Raw genomic sequence first — 25,809 nt, forward strand, 5'->3', positions numbered from 1 at the left:
CTGTAGCAGCGAGGGGAACTCTAAATCTGAACTCCTTTGCTAAGCAACTCACGTACCCCAGGTGCATAGCCTGGGACCCTAGCAGTGTGAAGGAGGCTTTATCCTGATGATAGACTTCCAGTCGAGAAGACATCACTCTCAGGGCCCCTGGCACTGGATGTGGCAGTGCCCCGGGGCCACCCTGTTATGGCAGTTACTGCCTGAGTAAGTGACACCAACCTCCATGTATTTGTATTACTCCTACTGCCTTGCAGACCTGCAAGGAGAGTAAGGGTGCAAGTCTCCTCAAGACCTCTCAAACACCCATCTCTTTGCTCTTTATCTTTGGTATGTATTTCCAGAGCCGTGTCAGATATTCAGTTGCCCCTGTGTTGGGCCAGGCCTTAGGCTGGGTATTGGGTTCACACCGAGGCCCCTCACCAGTCAGGAGATGCAGCTCTAGGGCTGAAGGGTGGCAGGCAGCTCTGACCCCTACCTCAACCCTAACAGCTCACTCTTCCTCATGACACCAGGCATCGCGGCCTATGCAGAGGAAGGAGATGAGTCGGAGAAGCTGGGTGCCAGTGGGAGAGACTGCAGCCAGGTCAGGACTGAAGCAGAGGGCATGGGGTCATCAGTGTAGGGTGGACTAGGCCCTGGCCTAGCCCAGGCTGCTTTGTGAATTGAACTGCTAGATTCCACTGAAGTATTAAAAAAAAAAAAAAAAACCTAAATATTTATTTGCTTCATATTTACAAAGTAGGAAGGAGACCAAGGGAGACCCCCAAGAACACCCCCACACCTGGCTGACCAGGCCCCTTGCGCTGCAGAGGAGGCAGACACAGCTGGAAGGGACAGGATTTATGTTGCATACTTGAACTACAGTGAGTGTAAGACTGGTCCTATTTACAGGGCAGAAACACTACAGGTGGGGCATGGGGGGCAGCAGAGTGAGCACCAGAGTCCTGGCCAGAGGGTGCCCCTGCTTGCTGCCTTCCCCAAGTCTCCCAGAGGCATCTCTGCGGCCCCGCTAGAGTTCTCCAGGGGTGGGGGGGAACGGGGTCCGCTCACATGATGCTCGCCGGCGTGAAGACAGGGCCCACGCACAAGGTGTCTGTGATCTCCCAGCCACAGGACAGAGGCTTGCACATGCCCTCGGTGTCCTCGTCCTGTTCTGCAGGCAGCAGCTGCCCTCGAAGGGCTTCCCTGCAGGCAAGAGAGGGGCACTGGAGGCAGCCAGCATGGGGCCCACAGGCCAGAGGCTCCTGAAGGCCCCTGCACCAGAAGACCCAGCCCCCTCAGTATAGGGTTCCCACATGGGCCCCAGAGCCCAGCCTAGGGCAGGAGTGGGGCAGGTCTGCTGAACTCTCCCCGCACCGCTCTATTCTCCCCTATGGTCCACTTCCACAGTAAGGGGAGAGGAACCCACATTTATCGAGCACTCACACTATACGCCAGACATTGTGCCAGGCACTTTACTTACAGTGTCTAATTGTATCCTCCCCCAAATCATATAAGCGCAGCATTATTGTCCCCATTTTACCGGTAAGGAAGTTGAGACCCAGAGAGAAGTGACCTGTGCAAGGTCACATCCTTAGAAGGTGGTAAAACTAGGATTCAACCCAACTGTTTCCATCTAAATCCCACAATCTTTATAGCCCAGGCTTAGGACTTTAAAAAATAAAATCATCTCCTGCCCCCTCTCAAAATCCCTACGAACCTACCTACCCAGGTTGATAAATGGCTGTACCATCTGACCAGCTGCTCAGACACAAGTTGGGAATCTTGTTCTCACACCCAGTCCATCCCTGCCAAACCCAGCTCCAGAATTCCCTCACAGGCACCCATCTCTCTCCATTCCCAGTGCTGCCACCATCTCTAGCCGGGGCCACACGGCCTCCCTGCTCTGCTCCTGCCACCACACGATTCAGGCCCAGGTTCGTCTTTCCAGGAGGCAAATTCCTGTCCTTGAGTCATCATCAGCTTCTGTTTGCTCTCAGACGCTGCTCAGCCCAGTCTCCCACCTGCAGGAGGGCCTCCCTCTTTGCTGATGTGTGCAGTTGGTGATCAGGCTGTTCCCTTCTGGCGGAAGGCTCCCCAGGCCAAGCACCCTCTGTCTGTCTCCTCATCGCTCAAAACGGATTGGTCCCGTTTCTTAAAAAGTATCAGTGGCTCTCTACTGCCTTCAAGATCAAGTCCAACCTGGACCTGCAAGGCCCTCCTCCATCTAGTCTTCCGCACAGGCCACTCCAGTCAGGCACAACTACTTGCAGCTCTGTGAATGGACTGGACTCAAGCCCCCGCATCTCTCGGCCCAGACTGCTCCCTTTCAGCTTTCCTGCGCCTGGCTGCCTCCTCCGTACCCATCAGCCCTGACCACCCCTCCCCAGTCTGCCGTCTCTCACTCCCCAGTACCTTTCTGCCCTCTGCGCCAGTGTCCACGTGTGCAGGTCACCGTGCTGTCTAAGGTGCTCTTTTCCCCCCAGGGCCCAGCACAGAGCCAGGCTTGAAAGCAGGATGTTTTGCCGGGACTTCTTTGATATGGGGAATTTTTCGGCATGGTCATTTTAATACATCAAAATTTTTTGTTTCTAGTAATGAATAAACTGACTCCCCACAACCTCCTCTGTTTGCTTAAGGTGGAGCTGGGATGGGATAAGGAGGCCTGTGTGGTAGATTTTTTAAGTTTGTTTCAGGCCTTGTCACAATATCCCTGAGGTCACAATGGCTGCATCAGTCCATCCTGTGCCCTTGCGGGGAGGAGGTACAACCAAGGACTGTTGACTGGATGAATGAAATGTGACTTTGATGCTGCGCCCCATCAAGCGGGGGTTGCTACATTGTTGGGGGGAGGGGGTGCCTCAAGCATCTAGTGTGTCCCCCAGGACACAGACAGCACTCACTCCTGAGGCCCAACATGGAAGTCCCCCCAACTGCTCCTGCCTCCCCAGGCATCTCCCAGCCCCGAAAGGGGGCTCTTCACCACTGACCAAAACTCTCTGTGATAGCACGGATCCCGCAGAGTTGTGTGCAGGTGAGAGGAAATAATCATATGATTCCTGACCTAACGCCTGACAGGCTCAACAAACGTGACTTCTGTCTGCCTTGTGCCCCCCTTGCCACCCTGAATCCCAGCACTGGCCCAGTGAGGCAAGCAGGGCTAGTGTTGTGTGCATTTCCTGTGAGGCTCGGCCAGCAGGCAAGTCTTTCCCGGGCCACAGAGCAGCCACCCAACTGGTCTGCTCAGTCCACATCTGCCCTTGTCCTCCCTTATTCCCCCCCGAGTAGCCACTGTGGTCTTTCTAAAATCCAAACCTGACCACGTCACTCCCCTGCTTCAAATCAGTCCATGATTTGCACTGCTCAAAGCCCTTCACTCGGCTTTCAAGGCCCTTCCCAGATCCAGCCCTGCTCCCTCTCCAGCCACAGCCAGCCTCAGTTTCTTGAAGGCAGCATGCTCACTCCCTGTTCCTTCTGCCTGGAGCCCCCTACTGCGTCCTGCTGGCTAGCTCCCATTCATCTACCACCTTCTTTCCTTTGGGGAAGTCGGTCTGGGCATCAGGGAGGGTTCTCAGGTTCCACAGCCCAGCCTTGCCCCCCGGTATTATGAGGAGTGCCTGTCTACCTGTCTGTGTCTCTCACAGGGTGCTGAGCTCCTCAGGGGAGGCTCCATCTCATTCATGGTCATGGCAAGGTGCCAAGTGCAGGCCTCACTTGGAATCAGCAGCCAAGAGCTACTTGTCAAGCTGTATTACATGCAAGCCAGTCTCAATTCTCAGATTTACCCCCTTTCCCTACCTGTTCCCTTCTCCCCCCCGACCCCCTTCTCAGGGCCCCCTTACCAGGCCACCCGGGACATGGCATACGTGACTCGGCATGTCTGGGCCCCCTCAAGGAGGGAACCCATGCCCACAGTGTAGGCGCCCATGTTCTCAAAGACCAGCCAGTCCCCTACGTGTAGTTGCGGCAGCCACAGGCCCTCAGCTATGCAGTCACAGCCATCGACCACAGGGCCCCACAGGCTGCTGCTGTACAGGGGCTGCTCCATGGATGATTTCTGCAGGAGACAGGGATAGTCACATTGAGCGCAGCCTTAGCATTCCTCCCTCAAAAGCTTTCCATGGCTCCCATAACCAGTTTAATAAAGACTGGATGGGCACGTAAGGCCCTCCAGCTTCTCTGCGCTCATTGCCTTATACATTCTGAAGCCACAATGCCTGGTCTTAAAGCCAGCCTCCAAGACTTACTAGCTGTGTGACCTTGGGCAAGGTACTTAATCCCTCTGTGCCTCAGTTTGCTCATTTGTAAAATGGGAATAATTGTAGTACCTATCTCCTAGGGTTACTGAAAGGATAAGTGAGCATATGTAGAGCATTCATAACAGTATCTGGCATATGACAAGGGCCCAGTAAGGTAGCGCTATCATTATTGTTATTGTTACCACCTCCTCGCTTTAGTCTTCACTGGCATATCTGCCGCTTTCCGAACCTCTGTAGCTCTTCCCCCTTCCTCAAATCCACCTTGACCTCTGGGCCCAGCCCTGGGGCTCCCTCTTCTATGAAGGCCTCCCAGTTGCTCTCATTGCCATGCCAGGCCCCATCGGAGAAGCCAGAAGTACATAGGTGAGTAGACCCCACCCTCCCTTGGGCTCTCACACAGGGGAGGAAGATGGGCCTCCAACAGATAATCACAGGGTGGCCTGGCAGAGGTCACAGAGGACCCCATGGGGTAGACAGAAATTCCTCCCATTCAGGAAAACTGAGGCTCTGAGAGATTGAGTGGCTTGCCCAAAGACACAACCACCAATTACATAAAGTGTATTTTCTTAAATGACTGAAAAATCCAGGAAAGAACTCTGTAACACAGACCATTTGCTGACAACCAGTGCAATTTGTCACAGTGTGGGATCCTGCCAGGCAGGTCCTAGAGGAGAAGTCATGACCAAAAGATGGACGTGAGCAAACCCTGACTGCCTTTTAGTCCCCTTGTCCATCCCTGCTGTGCCATGTTCCAGTCACTCCAGTTGCCCTGGGCTCCCAGGGAAACCCCGTTTCCCTTCCCCCAGCCCCAGCACACCCCATGATGTTCCCTGAGGAACGCCACCAACTCCTAATTTTCCTTCAGATCTCAGCTACAATGGCTTCGTGAAAGTCTTTGCTAAAGCTCCATGCTCCACCCACAAACTTTGCCTTCATGGCCTTTGTCAAAATTTATAATTAGGTATTTGTGAAATGTATCTGCTCAGGCCTGTCTTCCCTGTCAGACTATAAGTTCCATGACCCCAGAGATCATGAATGACCTCCTTGTTCACCCCACCGTCTCCTCCATGCCTAGCAATCTGGCATATAGTAAGTGCTTTTATGAATAATATCTTTTAAATGAATGAATGAAGGGGTGCCTGGGTGGCTCAGTCGGTTGGGCGTCCAACTTTGGCTCAGGTCATGATCTCGCGGTCCATGAGTTCGAGCCCCGTGTTGGGCTCTGTGCTGACAGCTCAGAGCCTGGTGCCTGTTTTAGATTCTGTGTGTCTCTCTCTCTGACCCTCCCCCGTTCATGCTCTGTCTCTCTCTGTCTCAAAAATAAATAAACATTAAGAAAGAAAAAAATTAAAATAAATAAAATGAATGAATGAATGAATAGCAAATATGAGTGGTGAGAAAGGGAAGGAAGGAAGGAGAGAGAAAGGGAGAGAAAGAAAGGAAGGGAGAGAGGAATAGAAGCCATCCAGAGTCTAGAAGGAGGTAGTAGAGAAGACCAATGAGGAAAAAGAAAAGGTGCTTCAATTCCTTAGCCAGCAGCAGGAATGCATAAAATTGAGAAAGAAAAGCCACAGATTCCATAGGCAGAAAAAATATTCATGTATATGAGAAGTTAGTAAGCCATTAGTCTCATTAATAAAGAAAAACATGCACATATTAAAAGTCAGAAATTCAAACTATCCTATATTCATTAATTGATTCATTCAACAAATACTTATTGAGCACCTACTAGGTGCCAGGCTCTGATCTAGGGGCTGGGAAGTTCATATTCTAAAAAAGGGAGACAAATACATCCTTGTTCATATAACTTAATGTTCTTGTTTATGAGCTTTTTGTTAATAAGTAAAATTGATCTCAATTGCTCTGAAGTATTTCCCTTAGCTCCACTTCTTAAAAAACATTAAGCTAATTTCTAAAGCTTTTGGGGGGAAATTCTATATATGGATCTATGAGGATCCTGAGAAAAGAGGTTCCAAAGGTTCTTTCACAGTAAAGTAAAAAGAAAAGACACACTTGCATTATAATGAGTTCTCTTCTTATTAGTGGCATAAATAAAAAATCAGTGGGGAAAAAAAATTAACTTCGCAGGGAATAATGCAAAGCTATCCTTTTGCCATTTAAAGCCATTTTTTTAGGGGCACCTGGGTGGCTCAGTCAGGTGAGCGTCCAACTCTTGGCTTCAGCCCAGGTCATGATCTCATGGTTTGTGAGTTCAAGCTCCACGTCAGGCTCTGCACTATCAGTGTAGTCCAAGAGCCTGTTTGGAATTCTCTCTCCCTCTCTGACCCCACCCGACTTGTGCTCTCTCTCTCTCTCTCTCTCTCTCTCTCTCTCTCTCTCTTGCTCTCAAAATAACTTAAAAAAAATTTTAAGCCATTAAAAAAACAAAAACAAAAAAATGTGCAAAATAAATATTCCAAAAGCATGTGGCAACACACTTGTTAAGTCCTCGCTCTTTTTATGAGTCTGGAAACTGAGTGGAAATGGACAAGCACCTGTAAAAATATCAGCTGCCCAATATGCTACGAGGCCCCCCTCTGTGAGAGGGCAGAGCATGCCCACCACTACTTCACAGCTCATCTGAGAGGCAGCTGCAATTCCCATTTTACGGATAGGAAAGTCAGAGAGTGGAAGTGACCTGCTGCAGATTCTGGAGGATGTTAGTAGCAGAACTCCGAGTGGTCCTGGACAAGGGGCCTCCTAGCTGCACCAATGGGCTGCCTTCCTCAAAGAGGCCCAATAAGTAAGTGGATCCACAGAAGAAATAAGATCAAACACTTAAAATGTTTAGTGGCCCTGATAGAGTCCTCACATAATTCCCCAACTTTTAAAGAATGAATCAATAATCCCTATTCTACATAAAGTACACAAAAATATTTTAAAAGGAAAAAAATGGAATGAACAAGAGCAGCACACAAAAAGGCAAAAAAGCAGAACAAAAACATATGGTCACAATTTAACTTATGAACATACAGGAAAATCTGAAATGAAACCGTAACTAACCAAATCTGCCCTCCTAGTCAAAGAATCACCTTCAGTGATTTCCTTCAATATGGAACAATATAGACAATTTGCCTCTGTATGAAAGGCAGGGACAATATGAGCAAGGCGAACACTGACTTCATCATAATATGGAAAATACAGATCTACAATTGAAATCTAATTTTCCTAGTACATGTCAGTATGGCATTCAATAGCCTATACCGTCTATTCTTGATTAAAACTACAGACAAAACAAAGTCAAACCCCACAATGCAGAGAAACTATTTAAAATAAAGAGGCAACTCTAACTTAATGGAAATACATTAGAATGGCCTCATTTCAGAACCAGAAGCAACCTGAGTAATTAAGTTCAGCCCTTCATTTTTCAGACGAAGAAACCAGAGAAACAGGCTGAGATTAAGGTCAGTTACTTAGCCAGTATATGGTAAAGTCAGGACCCATGTCTTCTGACTCCAAGTCTGAAGCTTTCTGTCACCATTCCTATCTTATATATCATCTAATAGCCATTAGGAAAAAAATATTTTAAAAGGTATAGTATATAGAAAATGAAAAAAAATAAAATATCACATTGCAGATAACATGTTTGCTTACCTGGAAGATCCAAAGGGAAGGAGGTAATTTATTAGAGGAAATGAAGGAGTCTCGGCATGCAAGCCATTATCTCAGCTCAAAAACACAGGGAAATGTTTCCATTCACAATAATAATGAAAGCATTACGTTATTAAATTCTTGGATGTACTTGGGCCACAATAACTTATTCAAAGAAAATAATAAAACCTTAATGAGAGAAATAAAATACAAGAGCTCTACACTCTCTTAACTGGAAAAACTTAGTAAAGCAAAAAAGAGAATTCTTCCCAATTTAATAGATTAAGTAGACTACTACTAATTAAAACCCCCAAGATATTTTTCTGAATGTTAGACATGGCATGATAAAAGAATAAATGTGAGCCTATCAAAGAATACTAATAAGCAATAATGATAGACTCAATTTTGTTAAATATTTAATTCCTACAAAAGAATATTTATACCATGTGTAAGATGTAAAGAAAAATGATAAAATGAATATCTGTGTATCCACCACCAGCTAAAGAAATATAAAATTTCTAATATCTTTGAAACTCCCGCGTGGCCCACCCAGTGACATGCCACTTCCCTAACCCCTCCAGAAGTAACCATTATCCTGAATTTTGTTTTCATTATTCTCTTGCTTTGTTTTCCACAAGCATAGTATTTAGTTTTGTACACTTCTGAAATTTATGTAAATGAAATTATAGAGTATATAATCTCTGCAACTTGCTTTTTTTGTTGTTGAAACTTACAGTCCCAAGATTCATCCATCTAATATATATATATATTAGTTGGATGAATCTTGGGACTGTATATACAGGTGTGTATATATATATATATATATATATATATATATATAGCCATAATTCACAATATGCTGCATAGAATTCATTATATGGAATACACGGTAATTTGTTTATCTATTACCCTGCCAACAAACATTAATGTTGTTTCCAATGTTTTATATTATAAAAATTGCTCCTGTGAACATTCTTGTATTTTTCCCCAAATACATATGGGAACTTGCTGGAAGATATGTTATACACACGTCTAACTTTACCTGAGTAATGCCAACTTGTTTCCCAAAGTAGAAATACCAACTCCTGTCAGTGTCTAAGAGATCCAACTACTCTATACCCTCACCAACTTTAGATATTGTCATGCTTTGTTTTTTTCTAATCTAGTCAGTAGAAAATGGTGTCTCCTCATTTGTATTTCCTTGATTACCAAGGAGGTAGAGCACTTTTTCATTTTCTATTTGGATTTCCTCTTCTGGGAAATGCCTGTTAAAGTCTTTTTGCCTTATTTCTGTTGCTTTCTATTTTGTATTGCTTTTCTTATTTTCTTAAGATTCTTACATAAGAATCCTCCATATATTCTGTCTACTAATCCCTTATCAGTTTATATATGTGTTTCCATATTTTCTTACAGTGTGTGATTCCCTCTTTCCTTTTGCTAACAGATGAACAGAAGCTCTTCATTTTAGTGTAGACAAACATCAGTTTCTTCCTTTTTGGTTTTTAAGAGATTTTTCACTGTTCTTCCTCGTTTCAAGGTCAGACAGATATTCTCCTATATTGATATCTGGGATTTATATTCACATGTGCTGTGAGATAGGGATTCAATTTCATTTTTTGCATGTGGACAATCAGGTGTCCCAGCATCATATATTAAACAATCCCCAGTGATCTTCTTTGCAAGCCCTATCAAAAATCAAGTTTCTAGAGTCTAAAGTCTAAAATTAATCAATATCTTCCTCTCAGTTAAAAACCCTAGAACACCAACTTGGTCACTTTACCTCCCTACTTACATTCTCATGTTGTCCAGTGTTCTATTTGATCTTATTTGTGGCAGAGGCTGCTAATTGCCTACCCCAGCAATTCCAACCCTCAGTTTTTGCTAGGAACATGACCACCTAGAATAAAGACCATATTTGCTAACTTTCCTTGCAGGTAGTTAGGGCCATGGGACTAACATCTTAGCCCCATGGCTATGTACTTGTAAAACACAAGTGTTATGTGGCTACTTTTAGGAAGTTTCCTTAAAAGACAACTGGCACATCGGCTTTACTTCTTCTTCTTTCCTGTAAGGGCTGGCACTTCATTTTGTATCTACCAAGATGAGGACAACACCTAGAAATAGGTACAAGTAGAAGCAATATGGTTCCATATGACTCTAAAACCACTATACCAGTTCAGGATTGCCTGTGTCTAGACATCTACATGAGCAAAATAAGCCTCAGTATTTCATTCAAGTCATGTAAGTTGGGATCTACTCACAGCTGAACCTAATCACACCTGAAACCTATTTTTAACCCCACAAATTAACTGTTATTGTTGGGGTGGTGGTGACAGTCAATGATCCTTTGGATATACCCAAATATTTAGCTATCTTTGGTCACCATTCCTTCTTGCAACTCAGACCATCCATCTGGAATCATTTTCCATATGCCTGAAGTATATTCTTTAGAACTTCTGTTTGTGAAGGTATGTCTCTCAGTATTTGCTTTGTCTGAAAATGCCTACATTCCATACTCATTCTTGAAAAGCAATTTTGCTGGATACAAAATTCTAGGTTGATACATTAAGGCTGCTACTCCAGGATCTCCTCCTTCCATTGTTATGGGAGAAAAATAAGCTGTAAGTCTGTCATTATTCTACAGGTAGTCTTCTATCTGTCTCAATTCTCTCACTAGTTTTAAGATCTTCTCTTTGTCCATAGTATTCAGTTTCACTAATGTTTGGGATTTGTTTGGATTTCCTAAATCTGAAGATAGGTCTTACTCTCTCCCAGTCTATTGACTCTCTGCCAGTTATTAACTTTTTATCTCTCAGCCCCCAATCCACCCTTCTTTGCCTTGCTTTGTGGTACTGGAGCTGAACGCTATAGACTTTCCTTATTTGCCAGGTAGCTCTAAGTTAGGCTTTGTCAACAGAGGTTGCTGGCAAGATCGGGAAGAAAAGACTTTTCCTCTTTTAGTATGCTGTTTTTCTTTGTGGCCCCCTATGGCTCAGCATATGAGGGTCTGGTAGTTCTTACCTCAGTGGCCTTCACAGTTCAACCTTGGCCCACACCCTCCAGCAAGTTTCCTCTCCACTCAGCAGCAGGCTGCCCCTATGAGTCAGTTGTTGTGGGCACCCTCTGACAAGTTTCTTTGTCACTGGCAGGCTGCATGTCTCTGTGACAGTCACAGCCTTTCTTCAAAGGTTTCAACCTCAGCCTTGGAAGGGGGAGCCCTCCTCTGAGTTGCTTCCTTCTTCACTCTCTCTTACCAGTGGTAGTAACTGCTTTTGACTCTTTTAGTAATTAACCATATATAAATGTTGACAATTCTTTATATTAAAATTTCCCTGTTCAAATTACTGGTGTGGTTTCTGTGTCCTCATGCAATCTCTTCCTGAAACTATGATTATAGTTCAGACATTATGCCTTCTCACTCTATCTGCCACTTCCTGTGCCTTTCTTATTTTCTATCTCCATGTCTTTGTGCTACATTGGCATAATTTCTTTAGCTCTGTCTTCCCATTCTCTAATCCTCTCTTCAACTGTCTCTAATAGCTTTGCTTACTCTGTGCACTATTGCAATTTTCATACTTTTCATTTTTAGAAGTTCTATTTAATCCTTTTAAAATCTGTTAGATGATATTTTTATATTTGCTTATTCTTTGGTGTAATTTTCAGTTTCTTATTTCTTTAAACATTGTAAATATTTTGTTTTATCTTTAACATATGATAATTCTAATACATGAAATAATTGCAGGACTGATTCTGCTGTCTGTGACTTCTGCTGGCTTTCCTTCAGGGTGACCTATTTCTTTGTGTTTTGTGATTTTTTAATGTGAGCTCATGTACTTTGGCACTTGTGAGAATTCTTAGAAGCCTAGGCTGAATATTTCTACTGCAGAGAGAAGTTGTGTTTGCTTCTGCAAGATAAAATAAATTCTAGCCTTGAGGTTTATCAGACAACACATCAGACAATATGAATTTGGGCAACAAAGCCAGGAAAAGGCTGGCTTATGGCTGTAAATTCTTAATTTTGTGCCCTCTTCCAACCACTACCAAGGTCAAAAAGACATATTTTGTTGTTGTTGTTGTTGTTGTTGTTGTTGTTGTTGTTGTTGTTTGCTGGCCTCCTCTGTGGGACACGTGTTTTTTGGTTTACCCTTACACTGATGATGGTGTACTTTTGGGGGGTCCACAGCTTTATGTGAGGGATCCTATCAGATTCCCCATCCTGACTGAGTCCCTAGGAACCCATGCAGCTATCAAAACTGAAGATCAATGCTACAAGGATTCAGCATACACTCCCAGAGAGAAACCAGTTTCAGAGTTAGGTTTTCTCTCTAGGTTAATTAACTCATTTGACTCATATTTGAATAGTCACTATTTTATGTGCTTGGGACACAATGGCAAACAAAATAGACAAAGTCCTTGTCCTATGGGGTTTACAGTCTAGCAGGAGGGAGGCAAACAACAAAATAAAGAAGTAAATTATATAGTATATTGGGAGATAATAAATGATATGAAATAAAAGAAAGAACAGAGCGGGGGAGGGGCAGGTTGCAGTTTTATATAAAGCGTAAGGTCTCACTGAGAAGATGACCTTTGGGCAAAGATGGAAAGGAGGTAAAAGAGTGAGCCCATGTGGTACTTAGAAGAAAGGTGATCCGGGCAGAAGAGCAGGTGCAAAGGTGCTAAGGCAGGAATGTGCCTGGGGGAGTTTGAGGAACTGCAAGGAGGCTGCGGTCACTGCAATGGGATGAGCAAGACCAGAGAGTGGTGAGGGAGGGGATCAGAGAAGAGACAGGGCAGGTCACAGAGGGCCTTAGAAGCCCCTGGAGGACTTTGGCTTTAATCTGAAGTGGCATGGGAACCAGAGTAGGGTTTTAGGCAGTTTTAATAAAACCAGACATGATTTGACTTACGTTTTTAAAGGATCTCTCTGGTTATTGGGTGGAGACTAGACTGGCTTTCACTCTAAGTGGAGATGCCTGCTTTGATTTAATTTTGACCTCTGAAGGATCCCCTGCTTTCTTGTAAGTCAGGATACCGTTTTCTTTGTTGTCAGTGGGGCGGCTGTTGAGAGTATCTAGACTACCACGTTGCTGGAAATAGAAGGCACCCTACTGGTTTTCTAAACACAGTACAAAGCTATTGTCAAAACACTACGGAATAGGCTGAACAAGGAAAAAAATTATCAAAAGGTCAGGATAAAGACAAGACATAGTTGAAAAAAAAAAATAAAACTAGTGTATAGTATGGCAAAGAGTAATTTTAAAAAAGCATTAGGAATCATTACTTAAGGATTTTTAAGATAAAAACTAACGAGATCCACACTTGACAAATGCTATTGCAATACACTCAAGACAGAGTCCTGCTTTTTTAACCATAAAACACTAGAATAAAATACAATGGCAAGTAAGAAAGCCCAATCTTGTCAACAGAGAGAGGGTCTTCAGGTAGAGTGGAGTGACTGAAGCTTGTACCCTGAATTCTGGTTCCCAAGATTCTTATAAAACTTCTGTGGTACTTACCTCATCTGGGCCCCTCTCCACACCCAACTATAGCTTGCATTTATAAAGTGCCAATTCACATTTATTAAGTCGTATCTTTAACCCTAAATATATGTCATTTTAGACCACTCAATGAATGCTTAAAATGTTTATACATTAAAAGTCCACCTGGGGCACCTGGGTGGCTCAGTCATTTAAGGTCCGACCCTTGATTTTGGCTCAGGTCATGATTGCAGTTTGTGAGACCAAGCCCCAAACTGGGCTCTGTGCTGACAGCTGGAGCCTGCCTGGGATTCTCTCTCTCCCTCTCTCTCTACCCCTACCCCGTTCTCTCTCTCTCTCTCTCTCCCTCTCTCAAAATAAATAAACTTAAAAAAAAAATAAAAATAGAACTATGGTGAGATCCAGCAATCCTACTTCTGGGTATTTATCCAAAAGAATTTAAATCAGGGTCTTTACGAGGTATTACCTCTCATGTTTACTGCAGCACTATTAACAACTGCCAAGACCTAAATGTCCGTTGACAGACGAATGAATTAAAAAATGCTGTATATACATATATCCAATGGAATATTATCGGCCTCATAAAAGAAGGAAATCCTGCAATATACAACAACGTGAATGAACATTAAGGATGTTATGTCAACTGAAATAGTCACAGAAGGACAGATACTGCACGACTGCATTTATACGAGGTATCTAATAGTCAAACTCATGGAAACAAAGAATAGAAACATGGTTGCCAGGGGTGATGGGAGGGGAAATGGGAAGTTGGTAATCAATGGACATAAAATTTCAGCTCTGTAAAATGGACAAATTCTAGAGACCTGCTGTGCCTATAGATAATAGGACTGTATTATACACTTAAACGTCTGTTACAAGATGTTTATGTTAAGTGTTCTTACTACAATAGAAAAAAAACTACATTAAAAAAAAGAAAAACCTATATGAAAAAATGGTAACACATGAGTCAACACATGGGTACTTTGCATGAGAAGAGACAAAGGAATGAGGTGGCAAAATGTTAAGAATGCTTATTACACTAAAAAGAAAGTAATACACTTTGTATTATACTACAGAGACACATTCTCCCGTGAAACATTTTTACCCCAAAACTGATTGGGAATCTAATGAAACCATTCAATCTAATGACCTAGTATCAAAGAAACAAAAGGCACAGTATAACGTATTCAATAGCAGTGAAGGGATCCAGAGAATTCACCAATCAGGAAAATCCAGAATGCAGGAAATTTTAGGACCAGTTTTAGTCAGTTTCATCAACAAATAAAGAATTAAAAAAAAAATGTTGGTGAGACTAATAGGGTAGTAGAGAGACAATTCAACCAAATAAAGTATGTGAACCTTTTTTGGCTGCTGATTTCAGCACATCAACTAGAAAACCCATCTATGAGGCAAGATGATAGGGGATACTATGGAATTGTTCATTTCTAATTTGATAATGATATTATGATTTTTCTAAAGTCTTTTCCTTTAAAAATAAAAAAAAAGTAATGTTTATTTATTTTTGAAAGGAAGAGACAGAGACAGAGTGCAAGCAGGAGAGGGGCAGAGAGAGAGGGAGGCACAGAATCCGCAGCAGGCTCCAGGCTCCCAGCTCCCAGCACAGAGCCCGACACAGGGCTTGAACCCACAAACCGCGAGATAATGACTTGAGCCGAAGTTGGACACTTAACTGACGAGCCACCCAGGGTGCCCCAAAAGTCTTTTCCTTTTAAAGATATATACTAAAATATTTTTTTAAAAAGTCCAATAATACTTGTTCTGTAGTTTTCTGTACTTTTCTCATGACACTGTTGTGGCCTAGGTACTAATCACACACACACACCCCTACCCAGCAGAATTGTATTTCCAAAGCATAGACCTTTTTTTCTCACCTACTATTCTGTGCAGGCCTCAGCATAGTGCTTTGCATACTGAGAGTACTCAAATATTTATTAAATTCTTAATTTTTTTTCATGTCTTTTATTTTGAGAGAAAGAGAAAGTGTGTTTGTGTGCGTGTGTGTGTGCGCGCATGCACCTTCAAGTTGGGGAGGAGCAGAGGGGGTGGGGAGGAGACAGAATCCCAAGCAGGCTCCACACCATCAACACAAAACCTGTTGTGGGGCTCGAACCTATGAACCATGACCTAATGCTGATCATGACCATGATCATGACCTGAGCTGAAATCAAGGGTAAGATGCTTAACAGACTAAGCCACCCAGGCGCCCCTTATTTAATTTTTAAAAAGAAAGAAAGCAAGCAAACAAAAAAGGGCCAAGTAGGCTCCAATGATGATAAGTATACTTTGAACCAAGATTTATGTTGAATATAACTTTCTGTACATGAGGTCCAAACACAAAGTCCTGGGGAACAAAGAGCAGGGATGCAAAGCTGCCATCCTGACTAGTGAAGGGGATCTTCCTTGGGGAAGAAGGTACAGAAACCCCAGCCAGCCTGGGTCCCTCTGACACACTCCCAACACAATTGTAGCTAACTTATTATGTGTGCTGTCATCTGTCTCCACCACCAGACTGGGGCCCGACCCCGCATCTGGTCACATGGCTGGACCTGGTAAGTGGTTGACAGCCCAAAGGAAGAAACTTCAACATCATCCAGAGGAGAAACAGGACAGACCACAAAGAGGGTCAGTAACATCGTGGGGCCTGAGACGGCAACACCAACTGGAGATTAATCAAAACAGAGACTCTGGATGGGGGGTGTGGTAGTGGGCTGGGCCCACTCGTTCATCTGAGGAGCTGAAGGGAACAGGGAGTGGATCAGGGACTGCATGGACCAGAAAGAGGTGCACTGGAAGGCGGAGGGGGTCTAAGGGAGACAGGAACTGAGAAGCAGCTGCCACCCTCCTGTATGACGTGGGGCATGGCTGGCGGAGGCCAGCCTGGTTCTTTCTCAGTGCAGAAGGATGTGGGAAACCACAAGAATGCAGGCAGGGCTAGTGCATCACAGTGGAAAAGTGAATTCCTGAGCACATCAGGGAGGCTTACTCAGACTAGCCGGAGGAAACCACATTTAACAACCCAGCTACAGAATGAGGATGCAATCAAGTTGTGGCCTGGGCACCTGGAGGTAGGAGGGCTCCTTCTGCCTGTGATAGACGCGGGGCAGGAAGAGCTACAAAGAGGAGCTGACACCTGAGTGGGTCTTGAAAAACTAGACAGGATGGAAAGAGAGAGCAAAACAAAAACACCCTGAGCACTCATGATGGTCTAGGTGCTGGTTAGGCACTTGAGTTCCCCTCCAGAAAAGGGGCTACATAGACAAAAATACAACGGTGTGCCTGATTGTCTTCCCCCTCTTTGTCCATTCCTATTCCCTTGTTAACCTAGAAAAACCCATTAAAGACGAACTGTTTCTTTTTACTTCTAGAAATTCACTCCAGGGCTTGATCAGAGATGGATGTCAAGATATACTTGCGGTGCTCAAAAACAGGAAACCAAACCACTAGGGTTAGATGAGTTAAAATAATACGTAGTCTTCAAAAAGCATGTTGTCAATGATTAGCTAATGGTATGGAAAGAGCTATACCCCATATTGAGTGGGAAAAAAAGCAGTTACAAAACAATACAATCCAACTTTATTTTTTTAAATATAATACAGTTTTTAAAGACTGAAAAATCTAATGTTCAAAACGTCTATCTCTACGTGGTAGGATTATGGATGATAATCTCCTTCATCCCACTGTCTTCTATAATGAATGTTTCACTTTTTGAAAATTAAATAAAAACACCCCCAAAATGTTATTTAAACACACACACACACACAACTGAAAACAGGCCCACGTGGGGTAGGCTCACCTTCTGTAGGATGGGGGTAGGGCAGGTGTTGTCAAACAAGACTGAGTTGAAGATTCCATACACGCCCTCACCGAGGTGGTACACGATGGTCTTGGGGGTGGAACCGCTTTCCTCTGTGGGGAGGGGAGGGGTCAGGGGAAGTACAAGCAGCAGTGTGAGGGGGGCTGGGGCTGGGGAACTGGCACAATGGTAGGCTCAGCAAGGATGATAGGTAACTGAAGCAAAAAGGTTGCCCCTTCCTCAACTATGGGGTGGGTCCTGCCTCCTCCTATGACATGAGGTTCATGTTGTGCACACTCACGCTTGCAGCTGAGCAACCCTGCCCAGGACTTACTTCCTGCCTGCATCTGAGCCCCTGGATGCCCAGCAAAGGCAAAAGAGCAGCCCAGCCAAACTCAATACCCCAAGATGTTAAGCCACTTGCCCCACACACGATGGGGCAAGTGCATGAGCTGAAATGAGAAACCAGGTCTCCTGGCTGGATTAGATACGGCAATCACCCAGATTTATAAAGGAAGCCAGAAGAATGTCGTCTCTACACACATACACACACAGGTACACGCACACACAGAAAACCTTCTACCTGGAGCCCACCACCCTGCCAAATGGATTCTCAGGGGAAGACACACAGACCTCAGCTCTCTTGCCTGGGGTCCTAGAGCAGAAGACAAAACCCCAAGATCAGAGTCCCTGACCCCACTCACTCAAGAGGCTGATGGGAGAATTGATCTATCTGAAAAGGCAAAAATGAGTGCTGATGTTGCAGTGTGGGCAGAGAACCATGAGTCAGTCCAGCCTGCACTTGAATCCAGGCACTGCCCCTTACCAGCTGTGTGACTTTGGGCTAGTGACTCGACCTCTCTATGCCTATGTTCTGTCATCTATAACTAGACTTAGACAAATATAAGTTGTTATTAATTATTTTCATTATGTTATGAGAATCAGTAGGATGAGTAAGAGTCTGTACTTTGGAGAGGAGACAGACATGAGGTCGAATGCAGGCTTTACTTTTTCCTATTAAGCAATTCACTTGTATTCTCTTTGGCTCTCAATTTTCTCATCTGTACAATGGGTTAGTAAAGTATCTATTCTCCCTGAGGTGGTTTTGATCTCAATCTTCACAAGATATAAACATGCATAGGAAGAAACAATAATAAGTATCTTGGAGGTAAGAAAGGACTTGGTTGTAAGTTTCCCTAAAGCAAGGATCCATCCTTCAAATTCCCCATTCCCTAAAACCAGACCTTGCTCGGCCAGCCACTGTCCCTAGCTTGAGGAAAAAATGGGGCTGTGCTGCCCACCTGGCACCTACCCTCCCTGCCAGGCTGGTCCAAAAGAACCTCCTTCTTGGCGATAATGCTGACTGCCAAGGTGAAGGCCGAAGTCACGTAGTAGCGCCCCAGCTCCGCAAGGATGTCCACACCACATCCCTCTGGGAAGTACAGGTCCAAGGCTGAGTTGATCACAGAACAAATCTGGTGGTAGGGGGATGGGAGACAATTACATATTTGAAATGTGGGGTTTACATACTAAGGACTTGCTATAGCTCCAAGTGTATTTCTTTTTTTTTTTTAACAACTTTTTCTCTTTTTTTTTTAAGTTTATTTATTTTGAGAGATAGAGAACGAGCAGAGGAGGGGCAGAGAGAGACAGAGTGAAAATCCCAAGCAGGCTCCATGCTGTCAGTGCAGAGACCAACACAGGGCTCAATCCCACAAACCCTAAGATCATGACCTGAGACAAAATCAAGAGTCAGACACTTAACTGACTGAACCATCCAGGCACCCTTCCAAGTCTATTTCTTGAAAGCTTCTTTGATTTCAGAAAGAAGGACTTGGCAGCTGCTAAGTTCCCAGCTGGGGACTACAGACAATTGGCCAAGAAGGTAGGAGGCAGAGAGAGCTGGGTCAAGACTCTTATACTCATGTAAGTCAACTTCCTCAACGCCTACATTATGGGAGGAGGTAGTCTCAGATTCCAGAAGCCCTGATATGGAACTTTCTTTTATAAATGACCAATCTGGGGGCGCCTGGGTGGCGCAGTCGGTTAAGCGTCCGACTTCAGCCAGGTCACGATCTCGCGGTCCGTGAGTTCGAGCCCCGCGTCAGGCTCTGGGCTGATGGCTCGGAGCCTGGAGCCTGTTTCGGATTCTGTGTCTCCCTCTCTCTCTGCCCCTCCCCCGTTCATGCTCTGTCTCTCTCTGTCCCAAAAATAAATAAAAAACGTTGAAAAAAAAAATTTATAAATGACCAATCTGTTAAAAGACATGTTTTTTTTTTTTTTTCACAGAAAATAAAGAGAAGAAAAAAGATCAAAACCACCCTTAATTCTATCATGCAGATTGTTAATCATTGTTAACATTTTGGAGTAGTCCCTTTCTTTTTTTTCTCTTTGATACAAATGCCATTTTTATTATAAACATAATAGGGCTATATAAATATATATAAATATAAATATAAATATAAATATAAATATAAATATATATATATATATATATATTTATAACCTTTTACTCAACAGATTCTGTGAATGACCTCAGTGGGTAAGTCATACAAACGTTTCATAATTTAACCAATTCCCGAGTGTTAGATGGACCAGGAAAGTCCACTGGACTTATGAACACCGCAACAATGCTCATCTTTGAAGCTCTTTGTGTCCATCAGGGGTTATTTTCTTTTTTTTTAAATTTTTTTTTTTCAACGTTTTTTATTTATTTTTGGGACAGAGAGAGACAGAGCATGAACGGGGGAGGGGCAGAGAGAGAGGGAGACACAGAATCGGAAACAGGCTCCAGGCTCCGAGCCATCAGCCCAGAGCCTGACGCGGGGCTCGAACTCACGGACCGCGAGATCGTGACCTGGCTGAAGTCGGACGCTCAACCGACTGCGCCACCCAGGCGCCCCAGGGGTTATTTTCTTAGGGTCAGTCCCTGGATGTGGATATTCCAGGACCAGGCTCTTACTAAGGAGAACGACCCCTAGTGGTTAGAGTGGGGATTGCGGCGACACATTTTTTCTTGATTTCATCTTGAGAGGAGTACACAGAAGGTGGGCTTTTCCTTTTCCCGCCCTCCCCTTTCATTTCTCATCAGCTCACCCAAGGGAGAACAGAGCGTACCAGGCCCTCAAAGAGTTTTAGGACTTAGCAAATAACACTGGTTAAGCTTCAAATTTGTGCATGGGCTAGAGACAGGCAGAGCTGGGACTCAGAAAGTGACATAACCTCCAAGAACCTCAGTTTGCTCAGCTGTAACACAGGGCTAATAATAAGATAGTTCAGGGGCTCCTAGGTGGCTCAGTAGGTTAAGCATCAGACTTTGCATTGACAGCGAAGAACCTGCTTAGGATTCTCTGTCTCCCTCTCTCTCTCTGACCCTTCCCCACTCACGTGCTTGCTCTTTCTCTTTCTCTCTCTCAATAAATAAACATTTAAAAAAAGATAATCCAGGTAAAGCACCAAGCACAGTATGCAGCACATAGGACCCACTCACAGTGCCCAGTACACACCCCCCACCCCCCACAGAGCCCAGTACCACACTTCTGACCCCAGGATTACCTCTTCGAATCTCACTTTGGCCCCCTCCAATCCAGGGAAGCCACCACCAAGGTCCAGGATGTGCATCCTGTGGCCCAGCTCACTGCCCATTTCAAACACAAGCCGGGCGTCTGCGATGGACTGAGTGTAGGCCTGAAGGTCAGGACAGCCAGTGCCAACGTGAAAACTGAGGAGGGAGGAAGAGACTTGGCTTACGTGCAGGGCCCCAGGTGCCACCAGCTCAGCCCCAGCCAGGAGCAACCTTGGACAGGCACATTGGACACTGTGCCCATTCTACAGATGTAGGGACTGAGGGTCTCAAAGGTTAAATGCATTTCCAAGGGTCTTGTGGAAGTAAGGAGTGGACAAGAGACCAGATCTAAGGTCCGCTGGTATTTGGTGTCCCTCCCATCCCTTTGTGCTGCCACTGGGGCTGAGCCTTCTGGGATGAGGACCAGGGCCCTACCGTCAGCCAGGTCTGTATGTACCTGTCAGCGGTGTAGCCTGCCTGTGCTTTCGTTTCCCCATCTATAAAGTGGGGATAAGATCCCACAGGGCTGTGGGATAATGTACCTGAAGCATTTAGCACAGTGCCTGGCATATCCTAAGCACAGGATCAATGAAAACTATACTGTTAGGCCTTTATTATGACTTCTTCCATATCCCTGCAAGAAAAGAGGCAGAGCAAAGATGTGGCTGCATAACCTTTGGCCTACAGGCTGGTCTAACTCCTGCAAAGACAGGTCTCTCCGGGAACCTCCAAGGACAAGACCTTGTGGGGACCATGGGGTTGAGTCAGCGGGACACTCCAAACCTTCTTTCCAAAGAGAGGAAAGTCTCCGATAGCAGGACTCTAGGCCTGTGGCCTGAGGACTCTGTGCCTCTGATGGCAGGACTCGATGGCCTCCTTTGGAGGCCCTGAGGGGGCTCTTGTACAGAGTTGATTAATTCCTGGGAAAGGGGCAGCAGGCCTGGCAGGGGTGGTGGGGCCTCCAGGTACTCACCTCACACCCACCACCTCCATGTGGCTCCTCTTGGCATTTTCAAGCAGGTGTCTGCAGGATTTCAGCGACGCCCCAAACTTGAAGCTCAGGCGGCTCGGGGAGTCCTCAGCAGCGATGTGTAGAACCATCCTGAGGAGACAGGTACCTCTGCCGGGTGGACCCCACCTCCCCCTACCCCAGCCACGTCCTCTCCGAGAAAAGGAGTGTAAACTCAGAGCTGCCCGCCCCGCAGGTCCCTGACCCCTTCATGTCCCTGCACTGCCGGTCAGCCTCCAGGGCCTGTCAAGTCCATTCTCTGAACGTCCCTGGGCCCATCCCTAGGCCCCTGCCCTGGTCCCGACCTCCTCAGTCCTCTCCAGAAGCTCCGCCTCTTCAACCAGCCTCCACACCAGCCGGACTTTTCCAACTTTTCTTGCATGAGAGGCACCACTTTTTAAACACAGTCTTACTGAGAACCCCAATATCATTTAAAACAGACAAAATGAAAGCTGCTTTGGGTGAACCAGAGTGGTCCAGCTACCTGGCCTCCCCATCATCCCGAGGAGGCCCTCCCTGGAATCCCCAGGGTTTCAAGTGACCACGTGCAAGCCACAGCCCGAGCAGAATGTCCAGCCCTGACCCCTGCCAGAGCCCATTTGCACCAGGCCCCTGCCCTGTGACCGTGTTGACCAACATTCACTGTTGCCCTCGCCCCGCACACATGGTATGTTCCAGCCACACCAAATTCCTGCTCATGTCTCAAACGCCCCCTGCTGTTTCCGACCTCCATGCGTTCCTTGCTTCAGCAGTTCACTCTGATGCACTGTCTGTGCGCCCTCCTAGTTCTTTTCACCCCTCAGGTGCACCTCAAATGCCACCTCCTTGGCGCAGCTTTCCTGACCACCCCCTGTTGCTCTCGGCCCGCGACTTTGACCTCCATAATACCGTGGGCTTTGCTCTGCTCGGGCTGTAATGGTTACTCTTGCCTTTGTCCTCGTCAGGCCCTGGCATGCTGGGTCCAGTCCAGGAGTGCCCGCCCCAGCCTCCCGTGAGTGTGGCCGGGTCCAGGGCAGGGTCCTCTGCTCCACCACTACCCCGCCCATGCCCGCTGTCCTCACACTCGGCCCAGCCCCCCACGTGAGCGGTCCTCGGCTTACTTGGCACTGGGGTGGCTCTTTACCACCTTTGCCAGCTCCAGCTCGTTGTCAAAGCTCAGCAGCCGGACCCCATGCTTGGCAGCATACTTGATCTGTGCAATTTGCTTACAGGGGTTGGCGTAGATGATCTTACCGGCGGGGATGCCAATACGCTGGACCAACTCCATCTCTGCCTGTGGGGTCCCAAAGGTGAAGGTGAGGAGGCTCAGGGCCCACCGGGCCCACAGAAGCCGAGAAGCACAAACGAGGGGCAAAGTCATAGCTACGCATGGGGACGTCCATAAGAAGGGGGCCTCATTTTCACACAACAGAGACATGAAAATCGGGACTCACACTGGTTCACCATTCTCGGACAGGCAAGGCTGCCACAGCCAGCCACGCAGGTAGCACACTGTGCAGTTGACGGGGGGGACGTCCCATCCGCAGAGGATACATATGGTAGATTTATGTATTTGTTACAACTTCCCGGCAGTAAAGCCTCTCATCCTGACAAAATCAGTGTATTCATCACAACAACTGTCTTAAGGGATATATTTCCTAATTCACACAAAGACATGACATGGAGTCATAACGGCCCTGACAGTAGGCATGTGACACATTTTCCTGACAGATTTAACGTTTAAAGAATATCCCTTGATGTGGTGGAGAGTTCACCGAACCAAGTCATCCCACATCCAAAGTCCTGCTGTGCGTGTACCACTGTGCCGGGGGACCCTGGCAAGCCCCTGTCCCCGAGGGGCCTCGTCTTCCTCACTTTTACGGAACACCGTTCCACGAGATTGCTGCATTCATGGTACAGAGAGTGATGATGATGAGAGCAGCCATCGTCACTGAGCGCCCACCACAAGCAGGCACCGAATGCGATGTTAGTAAACCTTTTCTGTAAAGGGCCAGTGAGCAAATGGTTTAGGCCGCGTGGGCCATGTAGGTTGTGTGACAACTACTCAAGCCGCCAGAGAGAGTGCATAAGTGAACGAGCGTGGATGTGACCCAGTCAAGCATCACAAGATCAGGCGGTGGCCTGGATGTGGTAACCATCCATGGTTTGCCAACCCTTGCTTTGGATTAACTATCTTATTTACCCCTTAGAATAACCCCATCATCAGAGGGGCACTGGATCCACTCTATAGAGAAAGAAACTAGTACTCAGAGAGGCTATGCAGCAACAAGGAGGCAGGGCCAGCTTTCAAACTCAAGTCTGACTCTCCATGATTAAGGGAAGGAAGTCAAGAGGAAGCCAGTTCTGAAATGCTATAGCAGGCACAGGGCCGTTTTTAGCCACTCTGAGTTTTTGATAAGACTCAAAGGGCACCTGGGTGGCTCAGTCGGCTAAGCGTCTGACTTCAGCTCAGGTCATGATCTCACAGTTCATGGATTCAAGCCCCGCATTGGGCTCCATGCTGGCAGCTCAGAGCCTGGAGCCTGCTACAGATTCTGTGTCTCCCTCTCTCTCTCTGCCCCTCCCCTGCTCATTCTCTGTCTCTCTCTGTCCCTCAAACATAAAAGTTAAAAAAAAAAATTTATAATAAGACTCTAATGTAAATTTAGCAACTTTTCAGCACGAGGTACTACTGTGAGTTATCCCATGTGATGCCAGTAACTGTCCTATGAAGTATTTATTGGCCACATTTTACAGAGGACAAAATCGAGTTCAGAGGCCTCCACCTGCCTGCAGAAACACAGGTAGTAAGGAGCAAAGTGGGACAGGGCTGGCGTTGCAGCCGTCACAGCTTGCTTTCAAAGACCCTGAGTCTGAGTGGACATGAAAACGTGTTTTTGCTCCCAGCTTCACCACATGAGGTAAGAGAAGAAGCAATGGTAGCAATTTGGGACTTGGGATTTAGCTTCGATTATACTTAAACAGTATATACTTAGATATATATACTTATACTTAAACAGTAACTACTGTTACTCATTGAAGGATTACCATATGCCAGTCATTGCATTAAATATTTTATATACATGGGGCATCTGGGTGGCTCAATCGGTTGAGCATCTGACTTCAGCTCAGGTCATGATCTTGTGGTTCACGAGTTCTAGCCCAGCATTGGGCTCTATGCTGACAGCTCAGACCCTGGAGGCTGCTTTCGGATCCATTGTCTCCCTCTCTCTCTGTCCCTCCCCTCCTCATGTCCTATCTCTCTCTCTCTCTCTCTCTCTCTCTCTCTCTCTCTCAAAAATAAATAAAAACATTAAAAAATATATTTTATATACATTTTCATTTAATCCTCATAGTAATCTTATGAGACAGGAAACAGAGGACAGAGGCTCAGAGAGGTTAAGTGACTTGTCCAAAGTCTCACAGCTTTCGAGTGGCAAAGCTGACAGGACTGCCAGACTTTAGCCTACACCAGTTCCTAGCCACAGTACTTGTAATGGAAAATTCAACCTCAATACTGAGTTGACCAGTGTTTCCTGACTATCTATTAACATGCCAGCCTCAATGACTGGTGCTAAAGAAAACAAGTGGTGAGTAAAATAAAGTCTCTGACCCTGTGAAGCTTTCAGGTTGGGGAAAGTGGGATGGTGAGACCCAGGTGTGAGGAGTGAAGGACAACTTTTCTGAGGGTCAAAAAATTAAGCTGAGCTCCACAGGAGGTCATATCCAGGGGGAAAAGGAAGGAAAGAATGTTTCTGGTAGAGGAGACAGCCCGTGCAGATGTCCTGAGGCAGAATGTGCTCGGCCTAGTCAAGGAAGAGAGAGCGCTGGGGGGGCCTGGGCAGGGGGAGCGCAGTGGGGGAAGATAAGGCTGCAGGGGGGTGGGCTGATGTGGATTTATATTTTACCCTGCGAGTCACGGGAATCCGTTTGAAGGGTTTCACGAGGGGAAACGACATGGTCAGATTTGCATTTTAAATGCAAGGTTTAAATGCGTATCACGCTGGCTACCATGTGAACTCAGGGCTCAGGAAGGGCCGAGAGGATTCTGGAGGGACCGGTCACCATTGCCCTGGGTGAGGTAACAGATGGGGGAGTTGTGCTCTGGAGTCAGG

At 45.8% G+C, this 25,809-nt stretch overlaps 1 protein-coding gene and 1 long non-coding RNA gene across 2 annotated transcripts in view; one reads left to right on the forward strand and one right to left on the reverse strand.

The window, feature by feature from the left end:
* Nucleotides 1–930: 930 nt before the first annotated feature.
* AZIN2 (antizyme inhibitor 2) overlaps nucleotides 931–25,809 on the reverse strand; it is a 33,069-nt gene continuing 8,190 nt past the window's right edge. The window contains 7 exon segments of the mRNA XM_053897930.1: nucleotides 931–1,185; nucleotides 3,822–4,036; nucleotides 17,142–17,254; nucleotides 18,454–18,616; nucleotides 20,697–20,862; nucleotides 21,680–21,808; nucleotides 22,816–22,988. Coding sequence (XP_053753905.1) covers nucleotides 1,047–1,185; nucleotides 3,822–4,036; nucleotides 17,142–17,254; nucleotides 18,454–18,616; nucleotides 20,697–20,862; nucleotides 21,680–21,808; nucleotides 22,816–22,988 — 1,098 coding nt within the window. The 3' untranslated portion in view covers nucleotides 931–1,046.
* On the forward strand, nucleotides 1,152–4,161 carry LOC109255303 (uncharacterized). The gene is made up of 2 exons (XR_002075173.2): nucleotides 1,152–3,013; nucleotides 3,624–4,161. It is a non-coding gene; the product is annotated as an uncharacterized LOC109255303 (long non-coding RNA).

This window comes from Panthera pardus, unplaced genomic scaffold (assembly GCF_024362965.1).
Source record: "Panthera pardus isolate Hobbes unplaced genomic scaffold, ASM2436296v1 HiC_scaffold_11, whole genome shotgun sequence".
Classification (NCBI taxonomy): Eukaryota; Metazoa; Chordata; class Mammalia; order Carnivora; family Felidae; genus Panthera; species Panthera pardus.